The 19,816-nt window shown below is 41.7% G+C and overlaps 1 protein-coding gene across 2 annotated transcripts in view; it reads right to left on the reverse strand.

Moving 5' to 3' along the window:
* Positions 1-322: 322 nt before the first annotated feature.
* prkacaa (protein kinase, cAMP-dependent, catalytic, alpha, genome duplicate a) overlaps positions 323-19,816 on the reverse strand; it is a 51,448-nt gene continuing 31,954 nt past the window's right edge. For both annotated transcript variants that reach the window (XM_034189438.1, XM_034189437.1), the window contains exons 4-10: positions 17,067-17,165; positions 16,904-16,986; positions 16,696-16,822; positions 16,493-16,588; positions 13,869-13,991; positions 5,375-5,539; positions 323-3,264 (exon numbers count right to left, since the gene is read on the reverse strand). In XM_034189438.1, the coding sequence (XP_034045329.1) occupies positions 3,139-3,264; positions 5,375-5,539; positions 13,869-13,991; positions 16,493-16,588; positions 16,696-16,822; positions 16,904-16,986; positions 17,067-17,165 (819 nt within the window). In that variant the 3' untranslated portion in view covers positions 323-3,138. The remainder of the gene's footprint in view (positions 3,265-5,374; positions 5,540-13,868; positions 13,992-16,492; positions 16,589-16,695; positions 16,823-16,903; positions 16,987-17,066; positions 17,166-19,816) is intronic.

The following is a 19,816-nucleotide window of genomic DNA, read 5'->3' on the forward strand; positions in this document are numbered from 1 at the left end:
GAAGCAGTCTTAAAAAGAAACACAGGATGGGAATAGATATGGAATGAGAGTGCAGAAAACCAGCTGGTAAATAACCCTGTATGTTGAAAGGATGAACACAGCGCTGCATAATTCAAGTGCACCCACAGGTCTTAGTCACAGTAACAGATAAGACAACAAAACACAGCATCTACCATCACCTACAGAGAAAAGCACGAGCTTTAGATCAAGTTGTGTGCACAGCCTTAGGATACAAACCCTGACTGTAAAATCCTCTGATGTTTATAAGTCATAAAGGAATGCAATGCTCAAAGTTCAAAACAGATATAACCCAGAGATGTTAGACTTAACAAGTAAAACTTTATTGGAATGATACATTTTGCAAAATATTACTTTATGTATATTTTTTTTTAAACATACTCATTGTGTTCTAAGGGTATCTGTCAAGTTCTTCAGAGGGTAAGATAGTTAAGACTGTCAAAGGCAAGGATATACAGTATTGTTTCTCAAAAGGTACAATAGACTACACCACCACTGTACCCAGTTCATGAGGAAAAGATTGTTTTTGTGTTTTTCCACCTTTTTTGAAAAGACAATTAGAAAATATGAGTAAAACATCTCAGATGAAACAGTAATGATGCTTTTATGTTTAAATGAACAGCGTGTAGAATCTGCACCCATGTAGAACGCAAAGAGGAAGAAAAACCTATGCTGAGTTGCTGATAGCGGTTAAGTAATAGAAAAGAACAGACGGCGGCAAACGTTTGTGCACGGGAAGAATGAAAAGCACTGTGACAGTGTGTTTGAAGTCGAGTTGCGTCGCCTTCTACCTACCCACTGATTCAGTCGTTTATGTCAGAACATCAACCAAAGATAGTACATGTGCTCTCTTCAAAGCTTTACATTGAATTTCAGCAATTTCAAATAATGCAAACATTAGCACAAGTCATTTTAAGAGAACATCTGAAGGGCTGCATGTGCTTCAAAAGACTGAACAGGTTGGATGATGATCCACAGTTCAGTGTCACGCTCTACCAAAGAATAAACAGCAAAATGACTTCGCTGTATAAACATGATGGTTTTTCTTTAACAGGTTGCAGGTCTCAGTAATCACTTGCTATTGGGTCATTTTGTCACATGCAAGAAATAGTTAAGGACACAAAAAAAAAAAAAACTCTACCAGGCAAACATGGTTTAAAAAATAAAAAGTTTCCAAAGAGTACTGAAACACCGTCAGACAATTCAAGACATTCAGTGGTATCTTACATTTGATCTTTACATCAGGACTGCCATAACAATTACTCAAGCCTACTGAATTTTTTTTTTTTTTTTTACTCCACAACATTCACAAAAAGGTCGTGTTACAAGACTTCATGAGAAACGGACTGATGCACAAACAATTCACAGACACATTTTAGTAAGATGGACAGTCTAGCACCTATAGGAGCCTAGAAAGGTTGGTGCAAAGGTGCACATCCATCAAATCAAAGATATTTCTTCAATCAAACTAAAAAAAAAAATGATGTGCTCTGTGATTGTCTTGCATCCACAGAAATCTTGGCAAACAGCAACAGCTTTAGGGTGGCTTCCGCTGTTCGATTTTGTGATACAGAAAGCTGAAAAACAAACCCTTCAATCTCAGTCCCCATAATCTGGTTGGACTGCAAATCTACTTCCCTGTTATACACGCAAAGGTATGTACAAGAGAGGAGGGTGGAAACATTGAAGGTAAGAAGCACACGCTGAGTGATAATTATTAGCAATGGTTTCTCTACACATGAATAATTAACAAAGCCGAGAAGGACTCTGGATTTGAGACACATTGAACTGAGTCTTGTTCCATCGTCAAACAGCGCCATCGAGATTCCATTTCTCAGTTATCTATAATCTCTGCCTCGTTACTTGAAAAGTGATATTGTACAAAAATAACATGCACAATTTGTTGAAAGGTTTGCTACTTTTTTGCGTATTAAGGTCCACCACCACCTTAATACAATACAGAAAAGTTTGCAGTGTTCTAAGTTTTCAAATTTGCAGAATAGCTTTATTTATGAAATCTTTATTCAGTTTCACAAGTATGAGAAACGTGGTGAAAAAGGTGATTATGTCATGTTCTCCATCATATATCTAATATACATGTATGAATGTACTATGAATTAAATAAAAATAGCCAGGAGTGTGTCCACAATGTTAGTTGGTGCCAAATAAATGCTTTATAACCAACCTTTGAGCACTAAATAACACACAAGCTGAGCCTGACATAAAAGGACAAAATGATTAACAGTATATATATAAAAAATGATCTAATTCAGCCAAGACAAAGAGACCATAAATGCAGAGTTCACGTTCACCATTTCTCACAGGAGCCAACACATTCAGACCAAGTTGAAGTTTACTGTGATCGATCGTTTTCTCTACTCTGACCAAACAGCTCGTCACTCACTGCTCACAGCGCGAGCCGTGAGCACATCGGCTATGCAATAATCGCGCTACATTGAGCAGACAACAGCAAATGCAGAGTGTTGAACCTCCAACCAAAATGGGCGCTACGAGGCTGCCGGCGCTACGAGGCTGCCGGCGCTACGGCCAAGAGCTCTGCACCAATGCGTTCGATGCCTTTCCAGCCAGTTGGCATTATGATAGGCACATCCGATGGACTTTGTATTGCTTGGACAGATTTGGGATGGAGACATGGGGTGGGTGGGGCGTGTGACAAGATACAACAATCAAGTGTTAAGAAGCTTGTAGAGAGGGCTTGTTTGAAAAGAGCCAAGCAGATTCAGTCCCTTAAGAGAAAACCCAAAACGCCTCAACCTGCAAAGGCTGAAATGTGTCGTTACATCATCAGAAAGAGACAAATCTCACTGAACAGCCACAACCTACACCTGTTCTCCTCAAGTTCCTGCCACAAATACGAGATGGACAAATAAAATTAATAGGTTACAGTTGAGAAACAATTAGAAAAGGCAACGCTGCTGGTTCTGTTGGACCTTTCTTCACTTTGCCTATCTTTCCACTGGGGGTGGGGGTGGGGTGGGACTTTACATTGTTGCCGTCATTACAAATAAGTTAGCAGTCCTCTCCAAGGCTTTCTGACTTTCTTCAGACCCCCTTTTTCTTTCTAAACCCCTGTTTCTCTCCGCTACTCGTGGATGGAAATTAGAACTCGGCAAACTCCTTTGCACACTTCTCTGTGAAGGAGACTCTGATTTCTTCTTCTTCATAGTCATCGAAGTTGCTTGTATCGCCGGGGCCTTTGCACTTGGGAATAAAGGGAGCTTCCACCTGCAACAAACAAAACAATCCAAATCAAAATTCTGTATGGCACAGTGTAGTCCAATATGGCGCAGCAATATCACAGCATGTACAGTAGAACTGGTCTCATGAGTAGTGCTGAGTGATAAAGATCATCTCAAAGATCTAAAACTTTTTCCACATACACAATATCACCATTTCCCTCAAATATTGTTCACAAACCAGTCTAAATCTGTGATAGTGAGCACTTCTCCTTTGCTGAGATAATCCATCCCACCTCACAGGTGTGCCATATCAAGATGCTGATTAGACACCATGATTAGTGCACAGGTGTGCCTTAGACTGTCCACAATAAAAGGCCACTCTGAAAGGTGCAGTTTTGTTTTATTGGGGGGGGATACCAGTCAGTATCTGGTGTGACCACCATTTGCCTCATGCAGTGCAACACATCTCCTTCGCATAGAGTTGATCAGGTTGTCAATTGTGGCCTGTGGAATGTTGGTCCATTCCTCTTCAATGGCTGTGCGAAGTTGCTGGATATTGGCAGGAACTGGTACACGCTGTCGTATACGCCGGTCCAGAGCATCCCAAACATGCTCAATTGGTGACATGTCCGGTGAATATGCCGGCCATGCAAGAACTGGGACATTTTCAGCTTCCAAGAATTGTGTCCAGATCCTTGCAACATGGGGCCATGCATTATCCTGCTGCAACATGAGGTGATGCTCTTGGATGTATGGCACAACAATGGGCCTCAGGATCTCGTCACGGTATCTCTGTGCATTCAAAATGCCATCAATAAAATGCACCTGTGTTCTTCGTCCATAACAGACGCATGCCCATACCATAACCCCACCGCCACCATGGGCCACTCGATCCACAACATTGACATCAGAAAACCGCTCACCCACACAATGCCACACATGCTGTCTGCCATCTGCCCTGGACAGTGTGAACCAGGATTCATCCGTGAAGAGAACAACTCTCCAACGTGCCAAATGCCAGTGGATGTGAGCATTTGCCCACTCAAGTCGGTTACGACGACGAACTGGAGTCAGGTCGAGACCCCGATGAGGACGACGAGCATGCAGATGAGCTTCCCTGAGACGGTTTCTAACAGTTTGTGCAGAAATTCTTTGGTTATGCAAACCGATTGTTTCAGCAGCTGTCCGAGTGGCTGGTCTCAGACGATCTTGGAGGTGAACATGCTGGATGTGGAGGTCCTGTGCTGGTGTGGTTACACGTGGTCTGCGGTTGTGAGGCTGGTTGGATGTACTGCCAAATTCTCTGAAACGCCTTTGGAGATGGCTTATGGTAAAGAAATGAACATTCAATACACGAGCAACAGCTCTGGTTGACATTCCTGCTGTCAACATGCCAATTGCACGCTCCCTCAAATCTTGCGACATCTGTGGCATTGTGCTGTGAAATAAAACTGCACCTTTCAGAGTGGCCTTTTATTGTGGGCAGTCTAAGGCACACCTGTGCACTAATCATGGTGTCTAATCAGCATCTTGATATGGCACACCTGTGAGGTGGGATGGATTATCTCAGCAAAGGAGAAGTGCTCACTATCACAGATTTAGACTGGTTTGTGAACAATATTTGAGGGAAATGGTGATCTTGTGTATGTGGAAAAAGTTTTAGATCTTTGAGTTCATCTCATACAAAATGGGAGCAAAACCAAAAGTGTTGCATTTATATTTTTGTTGAGTGTACATCCCAGGGGGTACCTATGCTGTAATTTTAAACACGTGCATACCACGAAGTGTGACCGAATTATTGTGCTCCCAAGAATGTGTCCACACACAGTCAGACCTCTCAGAAGTGCCCAAGAGTTGTGAAATCTTACTGTTCTCTGGGATGGGAGAGCAACCATGTCCCCGATGTAATGGGGAGGAGCTTTACAGCTCAGAGGTGGTTCACTTGGCTTGTGTGTTAATTATGAACACAGCTAGGTACAAGAACAAACATCAAATGCAGGACACGATCAGCTTTCCAAGTGCTCCTGATGGCTTCAGGTTTCTCCCAGGGCCACACCTTTCTGAAGGTTTCCAGATGATCTCCAAGAGTAGAGTTCATGACCACTGCTCTAATTAAGTTAGCTAAAAAATAATTTTAGCAGTAGTTAGCACCTTACCTTCCTCTGGTAGATGGCAATCCAATCAGTGGTGGCAAACCACTTGTGTCCTTTGATATCACTGACTCCATTTCTGAGGTTGCCAAAGCGTTTAGTCAGGTCCACCTGCAACAGGTTTCTCAACAAGTCCTTCAGATCTGAGCTGAAGTGGGATGGAAAGCGAACCTGAAAACAGTGACAGCAGAGTATTTTTTAAACCTCTAATATCTCATGGTGCATTTCATACACATACACCAGAACTCTGACCTACAACTCAAGGGTAGTGATGACAATGCACTATAAATACGATTATTGGGTTACTGTAAACCCCATATACAGTGCATCCAGAAAGCATTCACAGCGCTTCACTTTTTTCCACATTTTATGTTACAGCCTTATTCCAAAATGGATGAAATTTATTTTTTCCTCAAAATTCTACACATAATACTCCAGATTTCTGCAAATTTATTAAAAACACTGTTATACCTTGACTATTTAGCCAGTGTATGCCGACATATGAAAAATATGGCAAATACGCTGGATAAGTTATGCAGCTTTCACATTTATCTATGACGATTTAGCCAGCGTATGCTGACAACCCCGTTTCCACCAAGCAGTTTGGGTCTGTACTGCACGATACGGTGCGGGTCGGAGCGAGTAAGTCTGGCTTGGTTTGCATTTCCATGCCCGACAGAACCCTTTTGTTCAGCAGGCAGAACACATAAATATCGACGAGCACGTCATCAAGCACATGTATGCTGTCACACGGCCTCTCCCCTCCACATGGATGCCAAACAGAGTAAATTAACTTTTTAATTTTATTTTTATCTTGGTGGATCATGGGCTTTATTTTCATCATGTGCAGAATGCTGAAGAATTGAGTGATGCCTGTGGTAAACACTGATGTGAATGAATGAGGTGCTGTGACTGTTTTAACATTTAAAATAAGTTAAGTTTCTTGTTTTGGCACAAAGCGCCGGCGTTCTCTGGTTCAGGCTGAGATCACAACACAGAGGGACTTCTTTTAAAACTCTAACTTTCTTCAGCTGCGATGAGCAACTAAAGCATTTTCAGACATCATTTTCCAAAATGAGGCCACTTTATGTGGCTACATCAGGCTGCGATGATGAATCGGACTGGAACAAACAGGTAAGATTAAGACTTTTTTCATTATATGGCTGCAACGCTATGTTCGCTCTGATTGGCTGATTACCAGTTAGATATTTTCCCATATTGGTCCAGTTTCCATGACAATCAGTCCAAAATGCGTATTTTCTTTAGAAATCAGGAAGCTAAAAATGCGATTAGAAAAACCAATTTGGACACGAAAGTGCTCCATAAATATCTAAGCAGCATCCGAAGAAACACAGATTGAAAGCTTCCCAGCTCAACCTTGACCATCTGTTAACAAGCTCCTGCTCTGCTCCAGTGTTCTGTTGGGACACCGGCCGTCAGCCTGGAGGTAAGCCGCTGTTTAGATCGGCTTCAGAGCTCTGAAGTTAGCAGAGGAGGTGAACCCGTTTTTTTTTTGTTTGGTTTTTTTTTTAGGCGAACTTAATAGCCATAAAAAATAAATTATTAACCTCACTTGCTCGGTCTGTATGGGGATATCAGACCTCCGTGTTTTTTGCACACGTCGGGCTGGTATTTCCCCGTGCAGACCTCTCAGTCGGTTAATAATCCTTTAATATTTACTCTGTGTGTGAAAGGTTTTAACATTTGTAACAGTCTGAACTGTTCACATGAGGACTGCAGCTTTCAGTTGTTCAGCCAATCAATGGCCAGCATCAATGGACATATTTCAACTTTTGAGTACCTTACAACAAACGTGTGCCAACACTTGCATAACTTATCTACAACTTATGGCTCGCTTATGAGGGACGTATCAGCCATATGCTGACAAACATCGAAAATACTGTGAATACCCAAAATTGTTTTGATGTACTCGCCGTATATCAGCATGCTTCAACATGCTTTTAACTTATGCAAAACTTACCCATAACTTATTAGAAGTATGCTAGCGTATACCAGCGTTTTTAATATGGTCGGCAGATGCTGGCTAAATCGTCAAGGTGTGTAAGGGGTGTGACGGGTGTGTAAGAAATCGCATGTACATTAGTATTCTCAGTCTTTGCCATGAAGCACAAAATTGAGCTCAGGTACCTCCTGTCTCCACTGATCATCCTTGAGATGTTTTTATAGCTTAATTGGAGTTCATCTGGGATAAATTCAGTTGATTGGACATAATTTGGAAAGGCACACACCTGAATATAAGGTCTCACAGATTAATAGAATAGTGACCAGAATCTTTATTGTTATTGTACACATGCATACACACAACGAAATTTGTCCTCTGCATTTAACCCATCCTAATTACAGTTAGACACAATCCAACCACACAGAGCAGTGGGCAGCCATAGTCCGGTGCCCGAAGACCAACTCCAGATGTAGAGACACTGCCTTGGTCAGGGGCAGAGAGAGGAGCAGACCCTAAATAAGCATGACATGTATGCATGTCAGAGCACAAACCAAGCATGAAGTCAAATGAACTGTCAGATGGGACTGTCTCGAGGTATAAATCTGGGGAAGGGTACAGAAACATTTCTGTTGGTTTGAAGGTTGCAATGAGCACAGTGGCCTCCATTATCAGTACACAGAAGAAACTCAGATCCATCAAGACTCTTCCTAGAGCTGGCTGCCTGTCTAAACTGAGCAACTGGGTGAGAATGGACTTAGTCAGGGAGGTGACCAAGAATCCGATGGTCACTCTATCAGAGCTCCAACATTCCTCTGTGGAGAGAAAAGAACGTTCCAGAAGGACAACCATCTCTGCAGAAATCCACCAATCAGGTTTGTATGGGAGAGTGGTCAAATGGAAGTCACTCCTTAGTAAAGGGCACATGACAGCCCACCTGGAGTTTGACAAAAGGCACCTGAAAGACTCTCAGACCATGAGAAACAAAATTCTCTGGTCTAATGAGACAAAGATTGAACTCTTTGGCGTGAATGTCAGGCATCATGTTTGGAGGAAACCAAGCACCATCCCTACAGTGAAGCATGGTGGCAGCAGCATCATGCTGTAGGGATGCTTTCAGTTGAATTTTGTGAATTTTCTGTGTACTAAAAGTAGGCTTTACAGGTTTTCTATGTCAACAACATTTTATTGAGTCATAAAGTAAATAAATATGAAATTGGTCACTGGATCCTTGATGTCTGGACTTTAATAAAATCTACATGGTAGATCCTTGATTTCTGGACATAAATCAAAACAAACAAAATCTGCAGTTTTTGTCAAAAGCATTTCCTTTCAGACATTTTGACATGAATGTCACTCCATACCTCTGAGCTGCATTTCAGCGCAGGACGTCTCATTTTGGGAGGCAAAAAACATTTTGATCGATTGCATTTTACTGTTTGTATTACAACGTTTGGAAAGAGGTGTCATTTGATTTAAATGGCGATTTGCTTTGAAGTTATTCATTCCGACTGGACTCTCTTTCTAACTTGATTCAGTAGCAAGCTGTGCAGCATTTGGAGCTGTGTGAAAGGAATGGAGGATGATTCTCATTTCTTTCTCGTGACAAGACAGGAGTCCTAGTAGTGACTTTATTCTGCAGAAAAGTGACTCACAAATTACATTTTAATGGCTTTGAGAGGGGTTAACAAGCATATTTGCTGCTTCTGAAAAGCAGTGAAGCAAAGAACCAACAAAGCAGCGGGTCGGAACACTGCTTCTTTGCTTTAAGATTCAAAGCAGAGTTGCGCTGCAGAAGCGGTTGATTATAGACCCGCTGCAGGGTCTGCAATCAAGGTAGAGAAATGATCATTTTCCCGACAAACACCCTCAAAAACAACAGCCGCTCTGAAGGACCGATAAGGGAATCGGTAAGCAAACAGGCCATTGATGTTGGTGGATCAAATCATTTCTTAATGATTCTCAAAAGAACTGGTTCCCGATACCCAACCCTAATGTAGACAGGTGTGTGTGCACCTTCCCAAATCATGTCCAATCAACTGAATTTACCCCAGGTGGACTCCAATTAAGCTGCAGAAACATCTCAAGGATGATCAGTGGAAACAGGATGCACCTGAGCTCAATTCTGAGCTTCATGGCAAAGACTGAGAATATTGATGTATGTGTGATTTTATTTGCATAAATCTAAAAAACCCCCACACAAAAACACTTTTTTCATTTGGCATTATGGGGTATTGTGTGTTGAACTCAGCCACATGGGGTGTGCAGCCAGTACATTCTGAGTGTCGGTCCCAAGCTCGGATAAATGAGGAGGGCTGCGTCAGGAAGGGCATCCGGCGTAAAACAAGCCAACCCAACTATGCAGACTCAGAATCGAATTCCCATACCGGATCGGTCGCGGCCCGGGTTAACAACGTCCGCCACCGGTGCTATTGCCCAACAGGGTGCCGGTGGAAATTGGGCTACTGCTGGGCGAAGACGATGAAGAAGAGGAGGAAAACGTTGCCACGAACAGCGGGAGAAGAAGAAAACTAGAAGGGTGGAAATGAGAGTGGGGACTTTGGATGTTGGTAGTATGACTGGTAAAGGGAGAGAGCTGGCTGATATGGAGAGGAGAAAGGTAGACATATTGTGTGTGCAAGAGACCAAGTGGAAGGGAAGTAAGAGCAGGAGCATCGGCGGTGGGTACAAGTTGTTGTACCATGGTGAGGACAGGAAGAGAAATGGTGTTGGGGTCATTTTAAAGGAAGAGTATGTTAAAAGTGTGTTGGAGGTTAAGCGAGTGTCTGACAGGGTGATGAGTGTGAAGTTGGAAACTGAAGGGGTGATGATGAATATCATCAGTGCATATGCCCCACAGGTAGGTTGTGAGATGAAGGAGAAAGAAGATTTCTGGAGTGTGTTAGATGAGGTTGTGGAGAGTGTGCCCAAGCATGAAAGAGTGGTGATAGGAGCAGACTTTAATGGGCATGTTGGTGAAGGGAACAGAGGTGATGAGGAAGTAATGGGTAGATATGGGATCAAGGATAGGAATGGGGAAGGACAGATGGTAGTTGATTTTGCAAAAAGGATGGAAATGGCTGTGGTGAATACCTACTTTAATAAAAGGGAGGAGCACAGGGTAACATATAAGAGTGGAGGAAGGTGCACACAGGTGGACTACATTCTTTATAAGTGATGCAAGCTAAAAGAAATCACAGACTGTAAGGTGGTAGCAGGAGAGAGTGTCACTAGACAGCATAGGATGGTTGTTTGTAGGATGACTTTAGCGGTAAAGAAGAAGAAGAGAGTGAGAGCTCAACAAAGGATCAGATGGTGGAAGCTGAAGGAGGAAGACTGTTGTGTGAAATTTAGCGAGCAGGTGAGAGAAGCACTAGTTGGAGGGGAAGCAATTTTGGACAACTGGAAAAGTACTGCAGATGTGGTGAGGGAGACAGCTAGGGCAGTACTGGGTATGACATCTGGACAGTGGAAGGAAGACAAGGAGACTTGGTGGTGGAATGAAGAGGTCCAGGAAAGCATAAGGAGAAAGAGGTTGGCGAAAACGTTTTGGGATATTCGGAGAGATGAAGAAAGTAGACAGGAGTACAAGGAGATGCGGCGTAAGGCGAGAAGAGAAGTGGCAAAAGCAAAGGAAAAGGCATATTGCAAGCTGTACAAGAAGTTGAATAGTAAGGAAGGAGAAAAGGACTTGTACCGATTGGCCAGACAAAGGGACAGAGCTGGAAAGGATGTGCAGCAGGTTAGGGTGGTAAAAGATGCACATGGTAATGTGCTGACAAGTGAGGAGTGTGTGCTGAGAAGGTGGAGGGAATATTTTGAAGAGTTGATGAATAAAGAAAATGAGCGAGAGAAAAGGCTGGATGATGTGGTGAGAGTAAATCAGGAAGTAAAAGAGATTAGCAAGGAAGAAGTGAGGGCTGCTATGAAGAGGATGAAGAGTGGAAAGGCAGTTGGTCCAGATGACATTCCAATGGAGGCATGGAATTGTCTAGGAGAGATGGCAGTAGAGTTTCTAACCAGATTGTTTAATAAAATCTTGGAAAGTGAGAGGATGCCTGAGGAGTGGAGACGAAGTGTGCTGGTTCCTATTTTCAAGAACAAGGGTGATGTGCAGAGCTGCAGTAACTACAGAGGCATAAAGCTGATCAGCCACAGCATGAAGTTATGGGAAAGAGTAGTAGAAGCTAGGCTTAGAAAACAGGTGAAGATCTGTGAGCAGCAATATGGTTTCATGCCGAGAAAGAGCACTACAGATGCAATGTTTGCTCTGAGAATACTGTTGGAAAAGTACAGAGAAGGACAGAAAGAGTTACATTGTGTGTTTGTGGACTTAGAAAAAGCTTATGATAGGGTGCCAAGAGAAGAGTTGTGGCATTGTATGAGGAAGTCTGGAGTGGCAGAGAAGTATGTTAGGGTAGTGCAGGACATGTACAAGAATAGTGTGACAGCGGTGAGATGCGCAGTCGGAATGACAGACTCATTCAAGGTGGAGGTGGGATTACACCAAGGATCAGCTCTGAGTCCTTTCTTATTTGCAGTGGTGACGGACAGGTTGACAGATGAGATCAGACAGGAGTCCCCATGGACTATGATGTTTGTGATCTGTAGTGAGAGTAGAGAGCAAGTTGAGTCTAGTCTGGAGAAGTGGAGATATGCTTTGGAGAGAAGGGGAATGAAAGTCAGTAGAAGCAAGACTGAGTACATGTGTGTGAATGAGAGGGAGCCCAGTGGAATAGTGCAGTTACAAGGAGTAGAAGTGGTGAAAGTAGATGAGTTTAAATATTTGAGGTCAACTGTTCAAAGTAATGGAGAGTGTGGTAGAGAGGTGAAGAAGAGAGTGCAGGCAGGGTGGAGTGGGTGGAGAAAGGTGGCAGGAGTGATTTGTGACCGAAGAATATCAGCAAGAGTGAAGGGGAAAGTTTACAAAACAGTAGTGAGACCAGCTATGTTGTATGGTTTAGAGACAGTGGCACTAACAAAAAGACAGGCGGCAGAGCTGGAGGTGGCAGAGCTGAAGATGTTGAGATTCTCTTTGGGAGTGACAAGAATGGACAAGATTAGGAATGAACATATCAAAGGGACGGTTTGGAGACAAAGTCAGAGGCGAGATTGAGATGGTTTGGACATGTGCAGAGGAGGGACCCAGGGTATATAGGCAGAAGGATGCTGAGGATGGAGCCACCAGGCAGGAGGAGAAGAGGGAGACCAAAGAGGAGGTTCATGGATGTTTTGAGAGAGGACATGCAGGTGGATGGTGCGACAGAGGAAGATACAGAGGACAGGGTGAGATGGAAACGATTGATCTGCTGTGGCGACCCCTAACGGGAACAGCCGAAAGACAAAGAAGAAGGGTATTGTGTGTTGAAGAAAAAATTAATTTCATCTATTTTGCAATACGGCTGCAACAAAATGTGTAAAAAGTGAAGCGCTGTGAATACGTTCCTGATGCACTGTATTAGTCTATGTTTTAATGCAGATGATGTTTTGATGGAGGCATTCCAACATTGCTGTGTGAATAAGTGATCTTCTCAGATTAATCTGTGCACAAGGGGCATGTAACACAAGTTGTGAGAGCTGCTGTGAGACATGGAGATGTAATAAGTCTGTTGTGATCACAGAATGAGACAGATCAGCAAACCTTAGATGAAGCTGAACCTTTTGTGTTTGTTATTTTTTTAGACAAACAACTGAAACTTTGTATGTCCATCTGACAATACTATTTGTTATCTAAAACTTTGAACAGAAGAAACTACTGAATGAAGTATTTCGTATGTAAATATTTTTTATGATAAAGTCATGACGAATTCTCAACTATATTGTAGAAATAAAGGGTCATGCCCATATGAAGCATAATAATGGAGACACTGGGGATAGCAAAAAAAAAAAAAAAAATGTCATTACAAGAATGAAATGAATAGAAAGCACAGAGGAACAGAGATTTGGGTGAGAGAAAGGTTCTTTGGATATTGTTGATACTCTTGTGTTAAAGACATCAAGAAAAATCTTTTGCAAAATTTGGAGGATGGATTCAGTAGTCCAGAAACAATGTTCTTTTTAACGACAGCATGAACCAAAGCTCCATCGTCATCTGTTAAAGCTGCAAACCCTGACAAAACACCCTGTTAAAAATTTTTCTTTTCTGCTTACAGCATCTGCAATGAAATGATGCCTGGCAGCATTAAGCTTAACACTGCAGGTAAAATGTTTGAACAGATACAGCATTATTTATCTATCCACCTTGACTGCAGCTGACATGGATTTTTAGCATAAGGAGCAGTTGGCAGTGTTTTTCTAAAGTCAACACCATACAGCATTCAAGTGGGTCAAAAACTGATTCTTTCAAGCCATTCGAGCATTTCCCCTCCACTTTTTTTTTGTTTTTTTTTGGTTTTTTTACACAACAGTGCAGAACTATGGACATTTAACCAAATCTCTCCTGTTGGGTGTGAATCAAACAAACAAATACTTTTTGGAAAAAAATTAATAAATACACAAAATTAAATAGAAATACATTTACAAAATTTACTTTGAGCTCACCTTCCCTGATACAATCTTCTCATAAATCTGAATAGGCTGGTCTGCAAAGAAAGGAGGGTAGCCTGCAGCCATCTCATATATCAGCACTCCCAGAGCCCACCAGTCCACCGCTTTATTGTAACCCTTGACAACAGAGTAAGAAATTAAATGGCTGTTGTGTCTGCTCACAAACAGAAAATCGTGCATTAGAAAATATACAAGCAACAGTAATAATTACAGAAATGAAATACAGCTGCAAGTGAGAGACATAAATTCCAGTAACAGTGATGAAAAAAAAAGGGGGGGGGCAACAACAACAACAACAACAAAAAAAAAAAAAACACCCTGAAAATTTTTGGCAAGAGCCGAAGGCTCCAAGCCCGTTTTGACTCCTAAGTCTTGACTATTCTCTGGGGTGTTCTCTTAAATTGTCTGACTATTTTCCTGTATTGGCAAGATAAAACTATAATACAGATTCTGTCACATGGATTAAAATACGGTGTTATTACCATTTTATAAAACCACATATATGCATGGGACTGTTACTGTTCTCTCTCTACATTTATCTAAACATTTGACTTTAGCAATTTGTGCTTTTATAACAACTGATAGTCTTAAAATAAAATTTGATACAAGTAAAGCTCCATTTACTGTTCATTAAATCACCAATTCTGTGTTTCGGAGTTGTGAATCTCGTGTCATTTCGTGGCCCGTGACTCACGCGAGAGGTCAGTTTCAGCAGAGTTCCGGTTCAGGGCAAAATGTAAACACACCTCATGAAGTATGGACAAAAAGACAACATCGAGCCACGGCAGAAGTTTATCACAGGTGCTACTCCTCCTCCAGACAATCCTCTCAACTTGAGAGAACGTGTCATCATAATCGCTTTGAACTCGCTGAATCGGCGCCATTCTCATCCTTGCTTTGCCACTGTTTACACGCACTATGAGGCGCTGGAACTCTGCTGGCACCGCAGTGCATTTTGGGAAGCACAGGGAGATTATAGGAAACGTTGAAACACTGAATATAGCTTTTAGTTCTCAGAAACACCGATTTATTCACTTCTATAAATGAGAAACAATAAAACAGATTTTTCCATCGAGTGCCGATGTCAGTATTTCTGCGATACTCAATTTATGTGGTGTGCCATGACGCACAAACATTTTTCACATCAAAATCTGACTTCTACAAGTAGGGCAGCAACAACGAATCGATAACATTCGATAAAATTCGATTACGACAGGCGTTGGCAACACATTGCGTCATCGATGCGTTGTGTCGAGCGATTATGGCGCCAGAAGCGACCAGTGCACAGAGCAGATCAGACGCTGTTTCGTAAAAGATCTACACACTTAGAATATGGCAGAAGCAAGTAGACAGAAGAAAGTCAAGACTTCAAAAGTGTGGGAGCACTTTACGTTAACGCAAAGACGTTTGTTAACTGCAACATTTGCAAGTCGGACCTCGCATGGCACGGGACTACGACGGTAACATCGTAGCATCTCAAACGAAAGCATGTCGGAGTCATCAACGAGGAAGGGGAGAGCTCAGTGTCTGAGCAAGTTAACAAATGTTTGTTTTTGTTTAAGCAGTCGTAACGTCTCAGTATGACAAGTCAAGCAGTGATATGAAGCTAGTCGGGCTCAGGCTGTCTGCGCGTCTCCCAGAGCAGTGAGGTGAAGGGCGCTTGTCCGATGGTCCGGGACAAGTGTAAAATGTGATCAGACAAGTAATAGCTCTAAATCGTTGTCCAACCGGACAAGTAGCTTTTTTTTTTTTTTTTTTGGTTTAAAACATTCAAATTCTTCTCGCAAAAACCCCATCAGATTAATCGATGATCCAAATAATCGCTTGTTGCAGCCCTATCTACAAGCATGTTAAATATTAATATTTCACATCCATGTAACAGAAGAAACCATAAAATGCAGATTTAGCAGGCTAACATACCATGTTTGCATGGAGAATGTTTGAAGTTCATCCCAAACACAGAGTTTGATTTGTGTGAAATAGCTTGAAGTCAACTGACAAAAGAACAATCTAATAAAATCAAAGACTTACTGGGAGAGCTAATGTTTCCGTACAAAAGATGATTAAATAAAGTCTGGTCAGCGTTTTGTTCCTTCATGTCGAACCAAACCCATTTGAATTTATTCATGATGAATTTTAATCTCCAGCAGCAGAACAACATTTCATCCATTTCCTTCTTCGTTTCAACACGACTCAAAGTTCATTCGATGTTGTGTGGACGAGTGGCGCCACGCAACATTATCCTTCAATCTTGGACCAGGACGTGAAAACATCAGATTTAATATCCAGGTCTCATCAGAGACACTTCAAAACAATTTTACAAACAGAGACCACAGACTAAATCCAAAGCGATCCAGGAAAACAAAAATAAACCTCCTTTTGAGTTTATTGGCAGTTTGCAAACCAACATGGTGCATTACCACCACCGTTTGGGCGTGGAACATTAATGATTTCTGACATATGCTATCAAAAATAACCCGGAAACATTCGCCACGTCAGTAAAAACCTGGATTTCCGTGAATATCCGGAAAACTTTCATCACTGCAGTAATAACATAGTATGAAGCCTTGCAACAAAAAGTGCTGCAGCATTTATAGTGCATGTCGCAGAATACTTACTTTACTGAGGATAATCTCTGGTGCGAGGTACTCTGGGGTTCCACAAAGCGTCCAGGTTCGGCCTTTCACCCTTTTTGCAAATCCAAAATCTGTTACCTAGTACACAAGGAGCACACCTGTGAGTACCGGCTTAAATTACTGCTATGCAGTTTTAAAGCACATAAAGTGATTGTTAATGAAGAAACCAAACATGCGATTCTTGCCTGTATGTAACCTTGCTGATCAATTAGCAGGTTCTCTGGTTTGAGATCTCGGTATATAAGATCCAGCGAGTGAAGATACTCAAAGGTCAGTACGATCTGGGCTGCGTAGAAGCGGGCATGTGGCTCACTGCAAAACATGCAATGACCACAATCTTCACAGGCAATCTGTGACAAAATCATTTTACCTGGGTCACTAAACATCTCTTACCTGAATCTACCAATTCTCCTTAAGTGTGAGAACATTTCACCACCGGGTACGTACTCCATTACCATATACAGATTACTGTTGTCCTGTAGAGAGGAGAAATCTTTTACTGTTCCATGCTAATCTCGGATGGACTCACACAGAAGATGAATAATTAAATGCATACCTTAAAAGAGTGCTCCAGCCGCACCAGGAAGGGAAAGCTGACAGCTTGCAGGATACGTTTCTCATTCAGCGTGTGTTCTATCTGCTTCAGTTTCACCACCTGGTAGAGATATGGATGAAGGCTTAAACAGAAAAAGTGGCCTGTTATACTGTACATACCACAGAAGAAGACAAGGAAAAATAAAAACCAGACCAAAACAAACAAAACTAGAGACATTCATCACAAAATGCCCCGCGCACAGTATTATTTTCCATGTAAAGTGCAGTAATATGTACTTGTATGAGGTGGGTATTTGGTTGAAGCCTTATGTGTTTGATGTAAACTGGGATATACAATAAAAAAAAAGGAGATTGACATAATATTTATTTAGAGGGTGTGACAAACAGTGATCATAAAAGTCGGTCACGGTCGCCACCCTTCAAAACAAATGCAACCACTGGTGACCTTGAAACGGAGGTCAAGGTCACTGGCCTTCGAATCCATGTGAAGTACTCCTCCAAGGCATGTACCCACCAAATAAGTTTCTGCGAGCAATAGCTGCCGAGCTGCGTTGTGGCGAAGGATTTGACAATTGTGACCATTGGTGACCTTGAAAAGCAGGTCAAGGTCACTGGCCTTCAAACCCATGCGAAGTACTCCTCCAAGGCATGTACCCACCAAATATTAAGTTTCTGCGAGCAATAGCTGCCGAGCTACGTTGCGACTGGACAGACGGACAACCCGGATGCTTATATGCCGCGCAGAGCATAAAAACAAGAGAACCATTTGTTTCACTTATGCTGCAGGGATATGTCCAGCTGACAGTTTAGCACGCGGAGCTCCAGTTCACTTCAGAACATTTGCAATCAGATCAGCCATTATTACAATTTATAATTAAAACATGTACATACAGTGCTGAGTGGTACAAAATGCTGGATGATTCAATCAAATGGCCTTCTCTCCCCGCCCCCCGCCCAAGGAGCTGCTCATTACCATGGCATCACTAGCTGGGTTTCCATTTCAGATTTGAACAAATGCTCACTGATATTTTTTTGAATGTTGACAGACAAAAAACACACAGGAGAAGTGACAGCATGACTGCTGGGTTTTGTCCCCCCATGATAACTGTTATTTTAGCAAAGCGCTCACAAAAAATGTATTTCCAAAAGTAATGGTATGGGTAAGTCACACTAAATATTTCCGGATATATTAGGGGTGTCAAGGTTCACAGAAGTCACGGTTCATATTTGTGTTTAGACAGGGGCGTCGGACTCGGGAGGTAATGAGTACTATGTACCCAGGGCCCAGAGCATGGGGGCACAAAAACTGGCATTAAATACATTTTTGTGTTGCATGTTATTAATGTCCAAAAATTCATGTTGTAAAAGAATATAATTAGGATGAATGTATAAATGTTGCAAAACATAATTCTGCTCTAACAATAATATTGAAAGATCTCTGATCTCTCTTCCACCCCTGCACAGTTGTACAATGGTTTAGTTCAGGCGCACAGGCGACACTCACCCCCCCACACACACACACCCCAAACGGGATCTCACAGAAAGAGGAGGTGTTTAGTAGTGCTGAAACTAATCAATTTAATCGATTATTAAAATAGTTGTCAACTAATTCAATCATCAATTAGTTGTTAATTAACTTTGTTTTACCGCAAATGTTTCGTTTCTTCCATATAAAATCAACCGTTTCTGCAGCGCGGCTTTGCTTTGAACCTTGAACCAATCGAAGGAGTGATTCGCAGATCGAAGCAGTGATTCGATCTGGTGCTTTGTTTTATTTCGCTTAATCTTAATTTTTCCCCACTAAAACCCCAAAGAGCATATGCCTGTGAGTAACATTTACCTTTTTATGTTAATCTGACCTGTTATGGTCTTCTGAAACAGTTGATAGATGTATTTTATAACTTAAAAACGGGACCAATGCTAACGCGTTAGCATGTCTATGGCGTTTTCAATGTTGAAGTTAGCATTAAGCTGTTGCAGCTGTCAGCACATTTGTTTTCTGTATAATAATTCATGGTTCAGCGTTGTCTTAAGAGTCAAATGTATTACAAATTGTAATATTTTATTCATTTATTTATATATCAATAATAATAGAAACAACAACAACAACAACAGTAATAATAACTAATAATGCCACAATAAAGTTTTAGAGAAACGGACAAAAAGAATCTGATAAAACAAAACAGAAAAGATTAAACCAACTAACAATGAACATAAATAAATATAGAAATAACTGTTTCCTGTGAACACCTAGTGACTCTTAAACCTCCACTTCATCCCTGTTTTATTAAGTTTAATGACAATTTGTTTCGGTCAAACCACATCTAAGCTGTGTTTTTACACAAGAAAAAAATAAAATGCATTCCTGTGCATTTTAACAGATGGGAATGGTGCGATTTGGTGCATTCCTGTGCATTTTAACAGACGAGAATGGTGCGATTTGGTGCATTCCTGTGCATTTTAACAGACGGGAATACACCAAATTGCACCATTTTTCTAGAACATGGTGCAATTTGGTCCCGCAGACCCCCCAACTCAATATTGCTCCCCCAACTTTAAAAAGGGTTCTGACTCCCAGGTGTGATCTAAGGTATACATGATTCAGACCTGGTTTGACTATGCATTAGAAATTTGGTGTATGTGTTAATAAAAAAAGCACATAACGGGGGGGTGTCTTCAATATAGCTAGTACCTAGGGCCCAGAATTTGGTGCTACGCCCCTGTGTTTAGACATCACAGTTCGGTACAGTA

This window comes from Thalassophryne amazonica, chromosome 16 (assembly GCF_902500255.1).
Source record: "Thalassophryne amazonica chromosome 16, fThaAma1.1, whole genome shotgun sequence".
NCBI lineage: Eukaryota > Metazoa > Chordata > Actinopteri > Batrachoidiformes > Batrachoididae > Thalassophryne > Thalassophryne amazonica.